Genomic DNA, 18,410 nt, shown 5'->3' on the forward strand with positions numbered 1-18,410 from the left:
GACGATGCTACAGCAGCAGCAGATGGTACTACAGCAGCAGCAGCAGCAGCTGACGGTGGTACAGCAGCAGCAGCAGCTGACAGTGCTACAGCAGCAGCAGCAGCTGACAGTGCTACAGCAGCAGCAGACGATGCTACAGCAGCAGCAGACGGTACTACAGCAGCAGCAGCTGACGGTGGTACAGCAGCAGCAGCAGCTGACAGTGCTACAGCAGCAGCAGACGATGCTACAGCAGCAGCAGACGGTACTACAGCAGCAGCAGCAGCTGACGGTGGTGCAGCAGCTGACAGTGCTACAGCAGCAGCAGACGATGCTACAGCAGCAGCAGACGGTACTACAGCAGCAGCAGCAGCTGACGGTGGTACAGCAGCAGCAGCAGCTGATGGTGCTACAGCAGCAGCAGCAGCTGACAGTGCTACAGCAGCAGCAGCAGCTGACGGTGGTACAGCAGCAGCTGACGGTGGTACAGCAGCAGCTGATGGTGGTACAGCAGCAGCTGACGGTGGTACAGCAGCAGCTGACGGTGCTACAGCAGCAGCAGCAGCTGACAGTGCAGCAGCAGCAGCAGCTGACGGTGGTACAGCAGCAGCAGCAGCAGCTGTACGGAGACACGCACTCCACTTTCATACTTATCAATGATCTTTTTCTTCATCTCTATAGTAATTCTCACCCTTATTGCTGTAGGGTTGGCACTAGAAGCTTTCCTGGGGCCCATGGTCACTTATTTTGCAGATAAAATCACCAAAAACACTGTAATAATACGAAATGTTCCGATTGTATGCTTGGATGTTACCGCGGAGGCTGGCTGGTAAACAATGCCACCGGCGGAACATGTGAGGGTGGCTCAGGCCGCACATAGACGCGTCTCGGACGAACAGCGTTGAGCGGGTTTTTTAGCGGTATGCGAGGCAAAATCTTAGCGATAAAATGTAGCGGTATGCGGATTTAACGTTATGTAAGGCCAACGGTATGCGGGGGTCCACTGTACTTGAATTCCTGACCAAATTTGTCCATAACTTTTACAAAGTTTTCCATGAGCCCTAGTTTTATATGTAGTGGTGGTAGCAAAATTTTGTTCAGTTCAACGAGAGGTGGATGCTGAACATTTTTCATCCCAGGCTCCAATGATTGACGAGTTGGCCAGTCTCTCCTGATGTAGTGGGAACCTCTTGCACGGCTGTCCTATTCACTTAGAAAGCAGCAGTACTTGGTGTATCCGCCCTGCAAGCCCATTTATTATAAGTTTAAAAAGTGGTTGGCTAAGAAAATCACCTACCTTTCATCTCAAAATATAAATTTGCACAGCACAACCACCTTCTATGACTGCTGCAACAATAATGAAGGGCAGCGAGACTGTGAGTGTGGTAAGAAACACACTGCCGCAAGCCTGTTGGAACGTGTTGCGACACATAGGTGTATACTGAAAAGTAGAGCTAACAAACAATTTTAACCATGAGAATGGAGCGAAACAGAATGACTTCAAGAGTGTATCAGTCTGTAGTGGAAGGAAGGCAGGGTAGGGGTCGGCCTAGGAAAGGTTGGAGGGAGGGGGTAAAGGAGGTTTTGTGTGCCAGGGGCTTGGACTTCCAACAGGCGTGCGTGAGCGTGTTTGATAGGAGTGAATGGAGACGAATGGTTTTTAATACTTGACGTGCTGTTGGAGTGTGAGCACAGTAACATTTATGAAGGGGTTCAGGGAAACCGGCAGGCCGGACTTGAGTCCTGGAGATGGGAAGTACAGTGCCTGCACTCTGAAGGAGGGGTGTTAATGTTGCAGTTTAAAAACTGTAGTGTAAAGCACCCTTCTGGCAAGACAGTGATGGAGTGAATGATGGTGAAAGTTTTTCTTTTTCGGGCCACCCTGCCTTGGTGGGAATCGGCCAGTGTGATAATAAAAAAAAATAAATATTAACTCTTTCAGTGTTGAGACCCAAACTTGCTCTCAGGGTCGAATTGATGAAGAAAAAAAAAATCGCATGGAGTGAATCTTTTTCTGAAGGTAATGAAACCAAAAGTAAGAAATTTGATGGAAACCTTACGAAATTACACTCTCGCAAATTCAGCGTTCTTGGCAGTATTTATGCATTGGTGGTTTTGCCACCTGAGTGCTATTTTTGGCCAATTCAATTGTTCCACACAGCCAAACTCACAGCTATTTCACTAGTATTCCTTCTATTCTATCAACTGCGTACAAGAACTGCCCATTTACCTATTTCAACTACCCAGTAAACTGATCAGAATCCATTAATTTCACACAAAATTAAAAAATTGCCAATTTAAAAACAGGGTCAAGAATAAACAATGTAGACATTCCTGGCACTAAAAACACATTTCCTCTGTTCATTAGTTACATCCCTAGGCCTCCCTTGCTTTCCATTTTGAATTTTTACACACAAAAACTAGAAAACTTAGTTATGCATTATTGTAATAGTTGTATAAATAATGCCAGTGCATTTGAAAATGCATGTCAGAGTAGCCAGTAGTGTATTCTGGAATACAGTCTCTCCTCACCTAGCAATGTACTTGTTTACCGACGACTTGGACTTACGACGGGCTCTCTGACCAGTATGCATACCTAAATACAAGTATCATCCTACTAATCACCGAGCTTGGTTCTGACCAACCAGTCATAAGTCAAAATGGACACAAGTCGAACCTTATGCTTTTAGTACTGTATTTTATACTGCAAGGTTTAAGAGAAACACTGTGTACAACACAAACAGTTATTGATTTACACACAAAACATTCGTATGCATGAAAACTTACGAATACATTTGTATGCATGAAAACTTACGAATACATTTGTATGCATGAAAACTTACGAATACACTTGTATGCATGAACAGAAAAGTGAAAAATAACGTAAGCTAAGCTGTAAACAGTACAGTCGTAAGTACTAGTGGTCGTATATCGAGCAGGTCATAAGTAGGATGGTAGGTGTAATGTATATTAAAGCTGATTTCCTCTATTCGGTTTATTACAATATACAATACACTACATGTACTGTATAAACATTTAAAAACATACTAGAAATGTAATAAATGGGGCAAGGGTGATATTAAAACAATATCGAGGATGGTTAAACACAAACCTACTACCATTACAGTATGCCCCTCACTTTGCGACGAATTCGTTTACCGACGTGGTCTTAGGAACAGAGAGGAGAGGCTGTACTGGCAAAAATTGAACATTTCCACAACTTTGAGCTCAATTTCAAGCTTTCAATTATGAAACCAGTCAAATCATCTCTATTTCTGTAATATATCTTGCATTCTATTAAATTAGGCCAAGAAACCAAAAATACAACCATAAAAACCATAGAAAAATACACCGCAAAGTCGCCGTTTTAAACCAAAACCACAGTCACAGTTTCTTTTCCCTATTATGTGCTGCTTGCTGTAGTATTTTTTTTAAATTGTGCACACTTACTGCACAGACCCATTCTCTTATATCTAGGCTCAAATTTACCACTCATTGTTTATCTGAGCAAGTTGAGCTCATGGCGTAGAACTATGGTGCTGACACTGGCTTCAAAGCTGTAGAATTATGCACAAATATCCCACACAGAAGAGAGGTCCAACTCGGACTGAAACATCGTCATAAGCTCCTCTCTTCTATGTACGGATTATTTGTGTATCATTCCAGTCACGGTACTGTGCCTTTTTTATGTTATCTGTAGAACTATGACATGGACCCAGATGCATGTATAACTTGCATTTTTTTTTAAATTCTTAGAAATACTTGTTGAATTTTATATGATGGAAAAAATACAGCATTTGCAGATTTTATCATAGCAGCTCAACATTACATAAAATTAGTTGTTATTTTTAAAGATTAAAAAAAAAAAATTATATAGCAACCCTTTTACTATGGTGTGCCCTGTAATGCAAGGGTCAGTTGAACAAGCACCTCACATCACCATCATACAATTTACTCTTCAGCTATACACCCTCTCCTCACTTAACGATGGAGTTCCGTTCCTAAGACCTCATTGGTAAACGAATTTGTCGCTAAGTGAGGAGCATACTATAATGGTAGTGAGTTTGTGTCAACCATCTTTGATATTGTTTTAATATCACCTTTGCACCATTTATAACATTTCTAGTACAGTGGACCCTCAGCTAACGATATTAATCCGTTCCTGAAAGCTCATCGTTAGCCGAATTAATTTTCCCCATAAGAAATAATGGAAATCAAATTAATCCGTGCAAGACACCCCAAAGTATGAAAAAAACAAAATTTTTACCACATGAAATATTAATTTTAATACACACAAACTGACACTTACCTTTACTGAAGATCTGGTGATGATTGATGGGATGGGAGGAGGGGAGAGTGTGGAAGTTGTTAATGTTTAGAAAGGGAATCCCCTTCCATTAGGACTTGAGGTATCAAGTCCTTTTCTGGGGTTACTTCCCTTCTTCTTTTAATGCCACTAGGACCAGCTTGAGAGTCACCGGACCTCTGTCGCACAACAAATCTGTCTATAGAGGTCTGTACCTCCCGTTCCTTTAAGATTTACCTAAATGGGCCACAACATTGTCATTGTAATAGTCACCAGCATAGCTTGCAATAGCTGTGTTAGGGTGATTTTCATCAATAAGGGTTTGCAGTTCAGCCCACTTTGCACACATTTCCTTAATCTTTTAAGTAGGCACAATGGATTCCACAACTGGCATAGGTGTCTCAGGGTTAGCCCCAAACCCTTCAAAATCTTTCTTAATTTCCATACTAATTCTCACCCTTTTTATCACAGGGTTGGCATTAGAAGCTTTCTTGGGGCCCATGGTGACTTATTTTGCAGGTACAATCACTAAAAACGCTGTGATAATATGAAATGTTCAGATTGTATGCGTGGATGCGACCGCACTGGCTGGCTTGTAAACACTGGCATCCACAGGACAACTGAGGTGCGCTCAGGCCACACGTGGATGCGTCTTGAACGAATTGCATTGGGCGAGTCTTTTAGTGTTAGCTGAGGCAAAATTTTTGCGTTAAAATGTATCGTTAGCTGGATTATCGTTAGCTGAGGGTCCACTGTATATTTTTTACCCTTTTACTGTTGGTGCCATAGTATTACGGCTTACAAGCCAGTGTTGGTGCCATAATACTACACCAAAATTCTAGTGGGAGAAAACTGGTAGGCCTACATGTGAGAGAATGGGTCTGCATGGTCAGTGTGTGCAGTATAAAAAAAAAATCAGGGATCCAGTGGTGCATTGTGGGAACACCATTTCAGTAGTCCTTGTTCAGCACGCCTAGCGTTAAGAAATATCTGATTCACTGGCAAATCTGGGACTCTTCTCTTCCCAAGTGATAGTTGTAACACAGATGGAATTGTCAGTGAAGATGAATTTCATGGTTTTGAGCAGTTTGTGACTGAAATATGAATATATCCTTTGATTTATATAAATTAGATTCATTTATAACTAGTAGAACTATTGTACAACTATGATAAATTTCTTTAATGTTAAGTAGTCAGTAAGCCATACAATTAAGTCAGCCTATAATGCCTAAGCATAATAGAGGCTCTTTTTGCACTGCAACCTATTATGTATTGTAAATACATAGCCACAAAGTATTACTTGCAAAGAGATAAATGAATTTGAATTGGAAAGCAATGCCTAGGATACCAGAAGGAAGGAAGGAAGGAAGAAAGAGAAAAAGAAGAAAGAAAGAAAAGGAAGGAAGGAATATAGGAAGGAAGGAAGAAAGAAAAGAAGGAAGGCAGGAAGGAAGGCAGGAAGGAAGGCAGGAAGGAAGGCAGGAAGTAAGGAAGAAAGGAAGGAAGGAAAGAATTAAGGAAGGCAGGAAGGAAGGAAGTAAAGATGACCCAGACGACCATCAACCTAGAATAACCCCCCCCCCAAAAAAAAAAAAAAAAAAAAAAAAATTGGACAAAGTGACTTATTTCCATGTGGGTGGTGAGGAAGAGCATGCTTGTTGGGGAAGGTGTGGGTAATGGGTGGTAGTGTTTGTTGTGTATTGCATCATTGTGACACCAGCCATGCCGCTAACTCAGCACATCCACAACAAAGGCCACCCACACACAACAACAAACTTCCAGAAGCTGTAGCAGTTCTAGGAACGTGTCCAGTGACTATATATGTGTATATACAGTGGTACCTTGAGTTTTGAACAGCTCCCAACTTGACCAATTATGTAAATCTATTTTTGTAAGTGCATTTTTGGGGGTCTGAAACGGATTAATCTAATTTACATTATTCCTTATGAGAACAAATTCGTTCGGTATCAGCACTCGAGCAGCCTTCTGGAACAAATTAAGTTCATAACTCGTGATACCACTGTACAGTGGACCCCCGGTTAACGATATTTTTTCACTCCAGAAGTATGTTCAGGTGCCAGTACTGACCGAATTTGTTCATATAAGAAATATTGTGAAGTAGATTAGTCCATTTCAGACCCCCAAAAATACACGTACAAACGCACTTACATAAATACACTTACATAATTGGTCGCATTCGGAGGTAATCGTTATGCGGGGGTCCACTGTATATTATAGAACATAAGTAATAAACAACTTATTGTTGGTTTGTGTAAACAGGTTGTGTAAACATTGTAATGATAACATTTGTGTGGTTATTGTGTTGCATACAATGAGTGGATATATATACATTACACATTATATTGGTGTCACAAGCCACAAAAGTTACTTGAAAAATTAAAATATTAAAAAATAAAAAAAAAATACAATAAGAGTAAAAATAATATTACAAAGTGAGCGGCACTTGTCGATGTTGCCATAAGCAGTTCATTTTCTGTCAACTTCACACCTCTATATTTCGGTAAGTTCTGACTGCATTTTTTTTTTTGTTTTGTTTTAAAACACTCACAAAAATATTCTTAAGTTTTTGGGAGGGAAAAATAATTTTTTTTTTTTAATATTTTTCGACACAGCGAGAGTTTAGAAATCAGGGCTGTCGACAGTGAAAGGGTTAAATGTTTATACAATAGTATACTAAATATTGAAATTAATAAAATAGAGGAAGTCAGCTCTAATAAACATTATGTAGGTATGAATACTGGTCAGAGAGCCCATCGTAAGTTCGAGACTTTGGTAAACGAGTACATCGCTAAGTGAGGAGAGGCTGTACTAAATACAGTATACAAATGAGTTATTGTTATTGTGTTTTTATTTTACACATCATTCATTCAGTGTCTTCCCAGAGGCAAGCTGACATCACAGCTCACATGACCTTTTGAAATGCAACATCCCCATCCTCGGAGCACAAGCACCGTACAGTAGTGGCTTTAGACATCCCTCAAAAACTTGACCAGATGAATATGTGAGGACTTCATCCAGTTTTGGAGGTCAAAATAAATGACTTATTAGTACTGGATCCATAAAATCAAATCAAAATAAAACTAACAAGAAGTTTGTGTCTTTTGAGTTATCTAGACAGTTGCTGCTTCATTAACAGGTGGTTAACTGCATACAAAATTAATAATGGATGGACAGACAATGGTTCATAAAAACTGTAGGTATATAAAAAGTAAAGAACACTTTCCTATTATAAAATGTCTGACAAGAAATAACAAATTTTTGCCATCAAGTTTAAGTCAATATAACATTTAAAAAGGGCCACTCAGTGCTGTAAGGTAATTCTGAAGGTATTTGTGAACACGTGGCCAGATTTCATTGGATTCAGTTCCATGGAAAACCTGCAAGATTTCTAAATCATCATAAAATCCTTTCAATGGATCAGTTATGCTTGTGTACTCCTCCAAACGTTGCTTGACAAATTCAGGCTTGTCATCCTCTCGTTGTATCAGTGCTTCACCAGTCACATCATCCACACCCTGTAAATATACTGAGATATAACTTGGGCTACTTTATACTATAAAGGGAAGAAAAACTTACATTATAAGCAAGTTTCAAATTTTGGGCCCTTTGATTTGTATGGAGCATTTAGTTGGGTCGAGGTGTACACATGGAATATCAGAGATATTCTTATGCCTCTATGATCTGTTGCAGCTCTTCATAAATTGTTTTAACTCTGGGTAATATGCACAATAGTATGTGTGAATATTTTGAATGTTAAGTTGGTTAAAATCTATGAATAGCATGGGGACATGTCTGGAATTTTTGTTGGGCTATGATTTTATATACTATATTATATTATACATTAAAATATATATACAGCAGACCATTGGAAAAAAAAATGGTAATTACGTTCCAGAAAACAGTGTGTATTAAAATATCAAGTAAAACTGAAAAACATATGGGAAAAATAGGGTTATGTTCATTATACACCTCCCACCCCCTCAAAAACTACATTTTTAGTGGTCTCAAAAAACAATGCTGATAACGTAAGTGAAGGTCAATGTGGTGATGTACATCAAAGATCCTGCAACCACAACTCTGCTAGCAGACAGATGTACTATGTTGTTTGGTTGTCCTACTTGCTACAAGTGTATGGGAGTTATAAAGAAGGGGTTAGAGTGACTGGGGCATACATGGGAGGAGTTAGAGCAGTTGGGTTGAGCAGTTTCAGTGTGGGGGTGGGGGAACTGGTATTGTGGGAGGTGAAGACCGAATGGTGGAGGGGTTGGGGCAGGAGCTGGAGGTTGGTGTTAAGAGAAGGAGCATGCTGGGGGATTGTGGTGTGGGGGGATGTGAAGTCTGGAAGCAATGAGGTGGTGTGATAGTGACCATGTGGGTGGCAGTGTTGGTGGTCCAATGCAGGTGGCAGTGGCAGTGGACCAATGTGAGTGGTGGTGTGGGTGGTGGGTGACTGGGTGGGTGTGCAGTTGCTGTAGATGTGGGCAGTAATGAGGGTGGTGGGTGACTAGGTGCGGATTGTGAAAGCATGGGTAAAGCGGGGCTGTGGGAATTGGGCTGTGTGGGTTGAAGCTGTGGGGGAAGGGGTGGTGTGAGTGTAAGCATGGGTAAGGTGTGGGAGTGGGGCTATGTGAGGGTAAAGCTGTAGGGGAGTGGTGTGGGTGAAAAGTGTGGTTGTCGATGGCCTGGTGTGGGTGGTGACTGGATAATGGGTGACTGGCTGGGTGAGTGTGTGGTTGGTAGCATAGGTGGTAATGAGAGTGGTATACGGCTAAATGATTGTGTATGTGGGATGGAATGTTAAGGTGAAAGGCTGGGTTAAGGTGTGGGTGCACGGTTGTGGGGCTGGGCAAAGTGTGGTCTTCAGGTAGTAGGAAAATTGCATACAGGAGGCCCTCCATATTCGCGAGGGTTAGGGAATCAAGAACCTCGCGAATCTTGAAAATTTGCGAATGTTTGGTGCACAAATGTGAAGTAGGGAAATATAATAATTCTGTACTGTAGCATTCGCTGATGTTTTGATGTGCAAATATATTGTAGCGAAATATTATACAATGGTACCTCGACTTAGGAGTTCAATTTTCCTCATTTATATTAATTGAAATGCCATTAACCCCTTCAGGGTCCAAGGCCAAAATCTGAAGTGGTGCTCCAGTGTCCAAGAAATTTTGAAAAAAAAAAAATAAAAATAAAAAAAAAAAAAAAAAAAAAAAAAAAAAAAAAAAAAAAAAAAAAAAAAAAAAAAAAAAAAAAAAAAAAATTATTTTTTCTTACAGAATTAAAGAGTATATTTTTGTGAAGGTAATAAGACAAAAAAAAAAGTTTTTTCTGATCAGTACTTACGGAGATACAGCGGCGGGAAGTTGACCCAAAATGACCGGGTGGCGGCAACATCAATGACTTCTGCAAAATCCCATTTTTTTATTTTATGTTTTTTTATACTTTTTTCTTTTCTTTTCTAATTTTTTCTTTTTCTAATAACATTTGTGGCCTGTGAGACCAGTATAATGTATATTGTATAAGTGTACACTCATTGTATTCAACACAAAGACTGCACTAATTTGTTTATCATTATATTGCTTACAAAACTTGTTTACAAGTTCATTGTAAACAAAATGATGAAAATATTAGTGCGGTTGTTGTGTTGAATACAATGGTACCATATGGTACAATGGTGCCATATGGTACAATATGGTACAATGGCACATGATACAATGGTACCATGATACAATGGTACCACATGGTAGAATGGCACCATTTGGTACAATGGTACCACATAGTACCATATGGTACAATGGTGCCATAGGGTGCAATGGTACCATATGGTACAATAGCATATGATACAATGGTACCATATGGTACAATATGGCACAGTGGCACATGATACAATGGTACCATATGATACAATGGTACCACATGGTAGAATGGCACCATTTGGTACAATGGTACCATATACAATGGTACCATATGGTGCAATGGTACCTTATGGTACCATATGGTGTAATGGTACCATATGGTACCATATGATGCAATGGTACCATATGGTACATTGTACCATACAGTACAATGATACCATATGGTTCATTGTACCATATGGTACTGTTGTATTCAACACACTAATATTTTCATTATTATTTTGGTTACAACAGTTGTTTACAACAAAAATATGCAAAAATGTTGTATATTAGTAATGTTCTATTATATATTTACAAGTGTACAGGAATTTTACGTGTTCCTTGAGGTGGATGACAAAGCACTTTGTCTGGGAAACTGCGTAGCTATCTTGCGTCGCCACTCACTCAGTCTTGGCTGGTGTCTCATGCCACCAACACCTATTGACCATATGGTACACAGTATATTTTACAGGGTACCAGATGGTACATTGTACTATATGGTAAAGGGTACCATGCAGTACAGGATAACATATGGTGCAGGGTACCATATGGTACAAGGTACCATATGGTTCAGGGTACCATATGGTACAGGGTACCATATGGTGCAGGGTACAATATGGTGCAGGGTACCATATGGTACAGATACAGGGATAACTATAGAAATAAGTCACCCTGACTTTTTTGCGTTGTCCCAGGATTTTATACATATGCTACTATGTATGATAATCTATGTAATTGTATTTCTGTACACCTGAATAAACTTACTCAAGTGCATGTGGCATCATAAGTAAGTTTATTTAGTTATACACAAATAAAGTTACATAGAATATCATACTTAGCAGCATATGTTTGGAGAACCTAGGATAACCCAAAAAAGTCAGATTTATTTCCATTAGGGTCCCTGTACCCTGTACCATATGGTACAATGTACTATATGGTACAATGTACTATACGTACATTGTACCATATGGTACCATATACCATTGTACCATATGATACCATTGTATGACATGGCACCATTGTACCATATGGCACCATTGTATCACATGGCACAATGGTACCATATGGTTCAAAACCATAGAATTCATCTTCAGCTCCACTTCCATCAGTCTTAGAACTGTAAGTTGTGAAGAGGAGAGTCAGAATTCGCCCGGAGAGTGAGTGGGGAGTGAGAGCATCTTGCCGCCAGGCACTATGAACAAAGCTACTTTGCCGGCGTTCCCACAATGCCATGTGGGTGTCCAGATTTTTTCTATGGTGTGCACACTGACCACCCAGACCCATTCTCTTAGATGTAGGCCTACCAGCCTTCTCATGCTAAATTTGACGGCGCTAGAATTTTGGCATAGATCTACGGTTTGGACCCTGAACGTAAAGCCGTAGATCTACGGGACGGACCCTGAAAGGGTTAATCTGTTCCAGCGGAATTCCTGCTCTTGGAAGGCAGGACATAATACTTCAATATGACACTAATATCAACTCCACACCTTATTTATCTATCACAATTCATCTGACATAATAAACAATATAATTAACATAGAAACATGATATATACTCTAGAATGAATAAAATACGTCATTATGTGACTAGTGGTGGCAGTGGTGGTCATTCCCTCTCCCTCTCTGACTGTATCTTCCCATGCTCTTATTATAACAGAAAATCGAGTGTTTGTGAGGCTAACTTCACTAGATCACTAGTATCATAAGGAAAACACTGAAACAATGTATTTATAAATAAGAAATATTGTATAATAACACAATAGAATGTAAAGAAATAAACTGGTTTTATAAAGTGTACATATGCTGGCAGAGGTAGAGGGTGGAAGCTAGGCTACTTGCTACTAGCTTGTACTGTCTCGCAAACAAACCGCACACCTTGCTTGTTTATCTATGATTTCATGCTGTAATTCCATGGACATCATCCTCTTTTTCTTCTCAGCACTGTCCTTTGCACTTACTTTCTTAGGACCCATGGTTAGAAAAAAGAAATTTGGCAATAATAACACGAGAAATGCTTCCACAGCGACAAACACATGCACAGCTCAGCTGATGTTGTGTCGTTCACTGTGCCAACTAGTGGCAGTCTTCTGAAGCTCGGTCATTATTATTATTATGTATTATTATGATAATAAATAATTTTTTTTTTATTTTTTTTTATTATCACACTGGCCGATTCCCACCAAGGCAGGGTGGCCCGAAAAAGAAAAACTTTCACCATCATTCACTCCATCACTGTCTTGCCAGAAGGGTGCTTTACACTACAGTTTTTAAACTGCAACATTAACACCCCTCCTTCAGAGTGCAGGCACTGTACTTCCCATCTCCAGGACTCAAGTCCGGCCTGCCGGTTTCCCTGAACCCCTTCATAAATGTTACTTTGCTCACACTCCAACAGCACATCAAGTATTAAAAACCATTTGTCTCCATTCACTCCTATCAAACACGCTCACTCATGCCTGCTGGAAGTCCAAGCCCCTCGCACACAAAACCTCCTTTACCCCCTCCCTGCCAAGACCCTCGCATTTACTTCTCTTACAACCCCATCTATAAATATATTAACCCTTTGACCGTCGCGGCCGTATATATACGTTTGTGAGGTACCGTGTTTGACGTATATATACTCATAAATTCTAGCGGCTTCAAATCAGGCAGGAGAAAGCTAGTAGGCCCACATGTGAGAGAATGGGTCTGTGTGGTCAGTGTGCACCACATAAAAAAAATCCTGGAGCACGCAGTGCATAATGAGAAAAAAAAAACTCCGACCGTTTTTTTTAATTAAAATGCCGACTTTGTGGTGTATTTTCGTATAGTATTTGTGGTTGTATTCTCGTTTTCATGGTCTCATTTGATAGAATGGAAACTATATTATAGAAATGGAGGTGATTTTGATTAATTTTACTATAAAAAGAACCTGGAAATGGAGCACAAAGTACAGGAAATGTTTGATTTTTGCCGATGTTCAAAAGTAAACAAATGATGTCGTTGTCCAATAAATGTCCAAATAGCCATTCTAATACGCAGTCATGAATGGGTTAATGTAATTTTTACAATTATTACAGTATTGCAGTAGTCTGCATAACAGTAAATCTTCTATTTTTTGTTTGAATAAAATTTCAAAATAAAAAGCAAGAGTAATATCACAGGGACCTGGAGACATGACTGATGAACAAAGAAAATCTTATTTTAGAGCCAGGAATGTCTGCATTGTTCATTCTGGACCTTATTTTGAAATTGTCGTATTTTTTAATTTTCGTGAAATTGGCCAAATTGCAAATTTCTGACCATGTTATTGGGTAGTTGAAATCGGTAAATGGGCAGTTTCTTGTGCTCAATCGATAGAAAAAATAGAGTTCTGAAGAAATAGTTATGAGTTTGGTTGACTGGAATAACGGAATTAGCCGAAAATAGGGCTCAAAGTGGGCGAAATTGCCGATTTTTAAATATCGCCGAAGTCGCTAACTTTGCGAGAGCGTAATTCCGTCAGTTTTCCATCAAATTTCGTTTTTTTGGTGTCTTTACAATCGGGAAAAGATTCTCTATCATTTCATAAGAAAAAATAATTTTTTTTTTTCGAATATTTTGCGACACCAGGAGCAACTTCAGGATTGGGCCCTTCGACAGTCAAAGGGTTAAACAACCACGGTGACATCACACATCCTTGTCTAAGGCCTACTTTTACTGGGAAATAATTTCCCTCTTTCCTACATACTCTAACTTGAGCCTCACTATCCTCATAAAAACTCTTCACTGCTTTCAGTAACCTACCTCCTACACCATACACCTGCAACATCTGCCACATTGCCCCCCTATCCACCCTGTCATACGCCTTTTCCAAATCCATAAATGCCACAAAGACCTCTTTAGCTTTATCTAAATACTGTTCACTTATATGTTTCACTGTAAACACCTGGTCCACACACACCCTACCTTTCCTAAAGCCTCCTTGTTCATCTGCTATCCTATTCTCCGTCTTACTCTTAATTCTTTCAATAATAACTCTACCATACACTTTACAAAGTATACTCAACAGACTTATCCCCCTATAATTTTTGCACTCTCTTTTATCCGCTTTGCCTTTATAGAAAGGAACTATGCATGCTCTCTGCCAATCCCTAGGTACCTTACCCTCTTCCATACATTTATTAAATAATTGCACCAACCACTCCAAAACTGCATCCCCACCTGCTTTTAACATTTCTATCTTTATCCCAACAATCCCGGCTGCCTTACCCCCTTTCATTTTACCTACTGCCTCACGAACTTCCCCCACACTCACAACTGGCTCTTCCTCACTCCTACAAGATGTTATTCCTCCTTGCCCTATACACGAAATCACAGCTTCCCTATCTTCATCAACATTTAACAATTCCTCAAAATATTCCCTCCATCTTCCCAATACCTCTAACTCTCCATTTAATAACTCTCCTCTCCTATTTTTAACTGACAAATCCATTTGTTCTCTAGGCTTTCTTAACTTGTTAATCTCAATTATTATTATTAATTTAGGGAACTGGAGCACAGATCCAATGCCCTAGATCAAGAGCCCCTCACCAGCATCAAGAAGCCTTGATGCTGGTTAGGGGCTCTTGATCTAGGGAATTGGATCTGTGCTCCAGTTCCCTAAATTAATAATAATAATAATAATAATAATAATAATAATAATGAGCGAGCTTCACTTCCCTAAATTAATAATAATAATAATAATAATAATAATAATAATAATAATAATAATGAGCTTCAGAATGCCGCCAACTCAGTGCACTGTTTACCTCACTGTGGAAGCATCTCTCTCATGATTGCTTGCATTTCATGCAGTTATTCTGCCAAATTTTTTTTTTCTAACGATGGGTCCTAAAAAAGTAAGTGCAAACGACAGTGCTGAGAAGAAAAAAAATGATGATGTTGTCCATGGAATTAAAGCATGAAATCATAAACAAGCAAGGTGTGCGGGTTGTGAGTTGAGGGGGAAGGGGAGGGGAAAGCTCGTTCATAACTCGGATGTTGGCTCGTAACTCAGAGCAAAAAATCAACAGAGCAACAGCTTGTATCTTGAAAAACTCATATGCTGGGACACTCCTAAGTCGAGGTTCCACTGTAATAGCATTTACTTAGCCTAACAATACTGCTTCCTTAACCTAATGAACAATGAATGATCATAAAACTCACGAAAACATCGTAAAATATTGTATATACAGTGGTACCTCGAGTTTCACACAGCTCACAACTCCAACAATTATTTAAGGGTATTATTGTAAGTTGTTTTGTAAGTGTACATTTGGGGGTCTGAAATGGACTAATCTAATTTACGTTATTCCTTATGGGAACAAATTCATTCGGTAACGGCACTCGAACAGCCTTCTGGAATGAATTATGGCCGAAACTTGGGGTACCACTGTACATGTTATGGTTTAATAACAAATAATGAACAAACAAAACACTGACCACTTGTAAGGTTAGGCAGATGAATTCTGATGACTTGAGATGATGATGATAATTAGCCATGCAGTTACTGATGACAGTTGAATGGAGGTGATTATATGGAGTGTAACCCCATGGCATGATGAGTCTAGTGTGTGGATTCTAACTCTTCACTGCCGACATTGCTAGAGTCAGATTCTGCCACAGGTTGAGGTTCAGGTGAGGCAGTAGGGGTAGTGGTAACTGGACAATGACTGAGCGAGTGGCGGACTGGTGGGCTGCTGGGGAGGGGGTAAGAGGGATGGTAGTAGGGACACGGCGGGAAGCGCTTTCCTGTACTTTTTTCCCGCATTTGTTTGGTAAATATGATTGGGTGGCTGGGCACTTGTGAATGTTCGAAGCTCACGAAAGTGAAACTTGCGAAAGTGGAGGGCTAGATGTAGGTGTGAGCCGTGGGGGGAATTGTATGGGTGGGTTGTTGGTTGGGATGGTGTGGGTTAAGGTGTGTTGCCATAGGGGAGCTGTGTGGGTAGAAGTTACTGAAAGGAATAATGTGGATGAAGGCATGTGGCCATGGGGGAGTAGTGTGGGAGGAGGTTACTGGCTGGAATGGTGTCGGTGAAGGTGTGTTGCCATGGGGTACATGTGTGGGTGGAAGTTACTGGTTGGAATGATGTGGATGAAGGAACATGGTCAAGGGGGAGTAATGTGGGTGGAGGTTATTGGTTGGAATGGTATGGGTGGAGGTGTGTGACCATGAGAAAGCAGTGTGGGTGGAGGTTACTGGTTGGAATGGTGTGGGTGAATATGTGTGGGGAAATATTGAGGTGGGGATTGTGTGGTATGGGTGAGGTTGCTGGGTGTGGGTGGAGGGTGTGTGGCCATGAGAGGGATGGGAAGTTTAATGAGCAGTTGGTGTGGGTGGAAGGGGTGTGGCTGAGGTATGGTACTGCATGCATATAAACATAGCATGAGGTAAAGCAAACAACTTTTTTCCCATAAAGTGGTATATGGTATAGCAACATTTCTCAACCTTTTTACCCTTGTGGAACCCTTGAAATAATTTTCATTTCTTAGGGAGCCCCTACATAAAAATTATTATATTTATTTGTTAACACATCAGCCATTTCCCACCAAGGCAGGGTGGCCTGAAAAAAGAAAAACTTTCATCATTCACTCCATCACTGTCTTGCCAGAGGCGTGCTTACACTACAGTTATAAAACTGCAACATTAACACCCCTCCTTCAGAATGCAGGGCACTGTACTTCCCATCTCCTGGACTCAAGTTCGGCCTACCAGTTTCCCTAAATCCCTTCATGTTACCTTGCTCATACTCCAACAGCATGTCAAGTCCTAAAAACCATTTGTCTCTATTCACTCCTTTCTAACACGCTGATGCATGCTTGCTGGAAGTCCAAGCCCCTTGCACACAAAACCTCCTCCACCCTCTCCTTCCTAAAAATGTATTTTTTGTTAATACTTTTGGGTGTCTGGAACGAATTAATTGGATTTACATTATTTCTCAAGGGGAAAATTTATTCAGTTATCATGATTTTTGGGTTTCATCACTCTGGAATGGATTAATCGCAAAAACAGAGGGTCCACTGCACATACCCCTCTGGGTTTTCTTCTATTTTCTTACTAGTTGCTGTTTATTTCTGCTTATCTCCATAGGGAAGTGGAACAGAATTCTTCCTCCATAAGCCATGTGTGTCGTAAGAGGTGACTAAAATGCCAGGAGCAAGGGGTTAGTAACCCCTTCCCCTGTATGTATTACTAAGTTTAAAAGGAGATTTTTTTTTTTTGGGGGGGGGGGGCCCACCCTGCCTAGGTGGAATATGGCTGGTTTGTTGAAAGAAAAAATGTTGGAACAGTAGTAATGTGAAACATTTGTACCTGTGTGTGTTTATGCTGTTTAACCCCTTGACTGTCCAAACATAAATCTACAATGTTACTGCTAGCACCCCAAACATAGATCTATGTTGTTACAGCTAGCACTCCAAACATAGATCAACGTTTTATTTTCCCTGCCTTCAAATTTGGCACGACTGGCCTGAGATGCCTCGTCAGTACAGAACGGGTCTTAACAATCAGTGTGCACAGTATGAAAAAAATCTGGGACCACTTAGTACGTTGTGGGAGCACCAGTTCAATTGAGCGCCACCTAGAGCAAACAGTGTGGCAAACACCAGAGATTCACTGATGTCATGTCATATTAACACTCCCCTTTTAAGAGGAAAGTGATGCTGACTCTGAGTTTAATGGCTTTGAGATGGATGTGGCCACAAGTGGTCGAGGAAATATTAAAAACCTCGATAATAACCCATGTGCAACATTTGAGCAACATCCTTTCAATTTTGATACCATTGGTAGTGTCATCCTGCCAGAATGTCCTATAACTTATACTCAGGAAAATTCTGGAACATGTGTACTACTTGTTAGACAGGCTGGCTAGTTGGATGGCTGGCTGGCTGGCTGATTGACTTTAGCTGTCTCTATCTCCATCTATCTGTATCTATCACTGTCTGTATCTATCTCTGTGCCTATCTCTGTCTCTATCTCTCTGTCTCAGTCTATCTTTGTCTCTGTCTCTCTCTGTCTCTCTCTGTATCTCGGTCTATCTCGGCCTCTATCTCTATCTCGGTCTCTATCTGTCTCTCTCTATCTGTCTCTATCTCTGTCTCTATCTCTGTCTCTGCATGTGAAAATTGCTGAAAAAACATCTTCAGAGCAAGGTAAGCACCAAAAGTAACAAACATAAATATAACTGAAAAGCACCATATTAGTTAAGCACT

The 18,410-nt window shown here is 40.2% G+C and overlaps 1 protein-coding gene across 1 annotated transcript in view; it reads right to left on the reverse strand.

Moving 5' to 3' along the window:
- Nucleotides 1–281: 281 nt before the first annotated feature.
- LOC138851607 (GTP:AMP phosphotransferase AK3, mitochondrial-like) overlaps nt 282–18,410 on the reverse strand; it is a 35,014-nt gene continuing 16,885 nt past the window's right edge. The window contains exons 2-3 of the mRNA XM_070080897.1: nt 9,647–9,706; nt 282–7,821 (exon numbers count right to left, since the gene is read on the reverse strand). Coding sequence (XP_069936998.1) covers nt 7,594–7,821; nt 9,647–9,697 — 279 coding nt within the window. The 5' untranslated portion in view covers nt 9,698–9,706 and the 3' untranslated portion in view covers nt 282–7,593. The remainder of the gene's footprint in view (nt 7,822–9,646; nt 9,707–18,410) is intronic.

This window comes from Cherax quadricarinatus, unplaced genomic scaffold (genome assembly GCF_038502225.1).
Source record: "Cherax quadricarinatus isolate ZL_2023a unplaced genomic scaffold, ASM3850222v1 Contig1205, whole genome shotgun sequence".
In the NCBI taxonomy this organism is placed as follows: Eukaryota; Metazoa; Arthropoda; class Malacostraca; order Decapoda; family Parastacidae; genus Cherax; species Cherax quadricarinatus.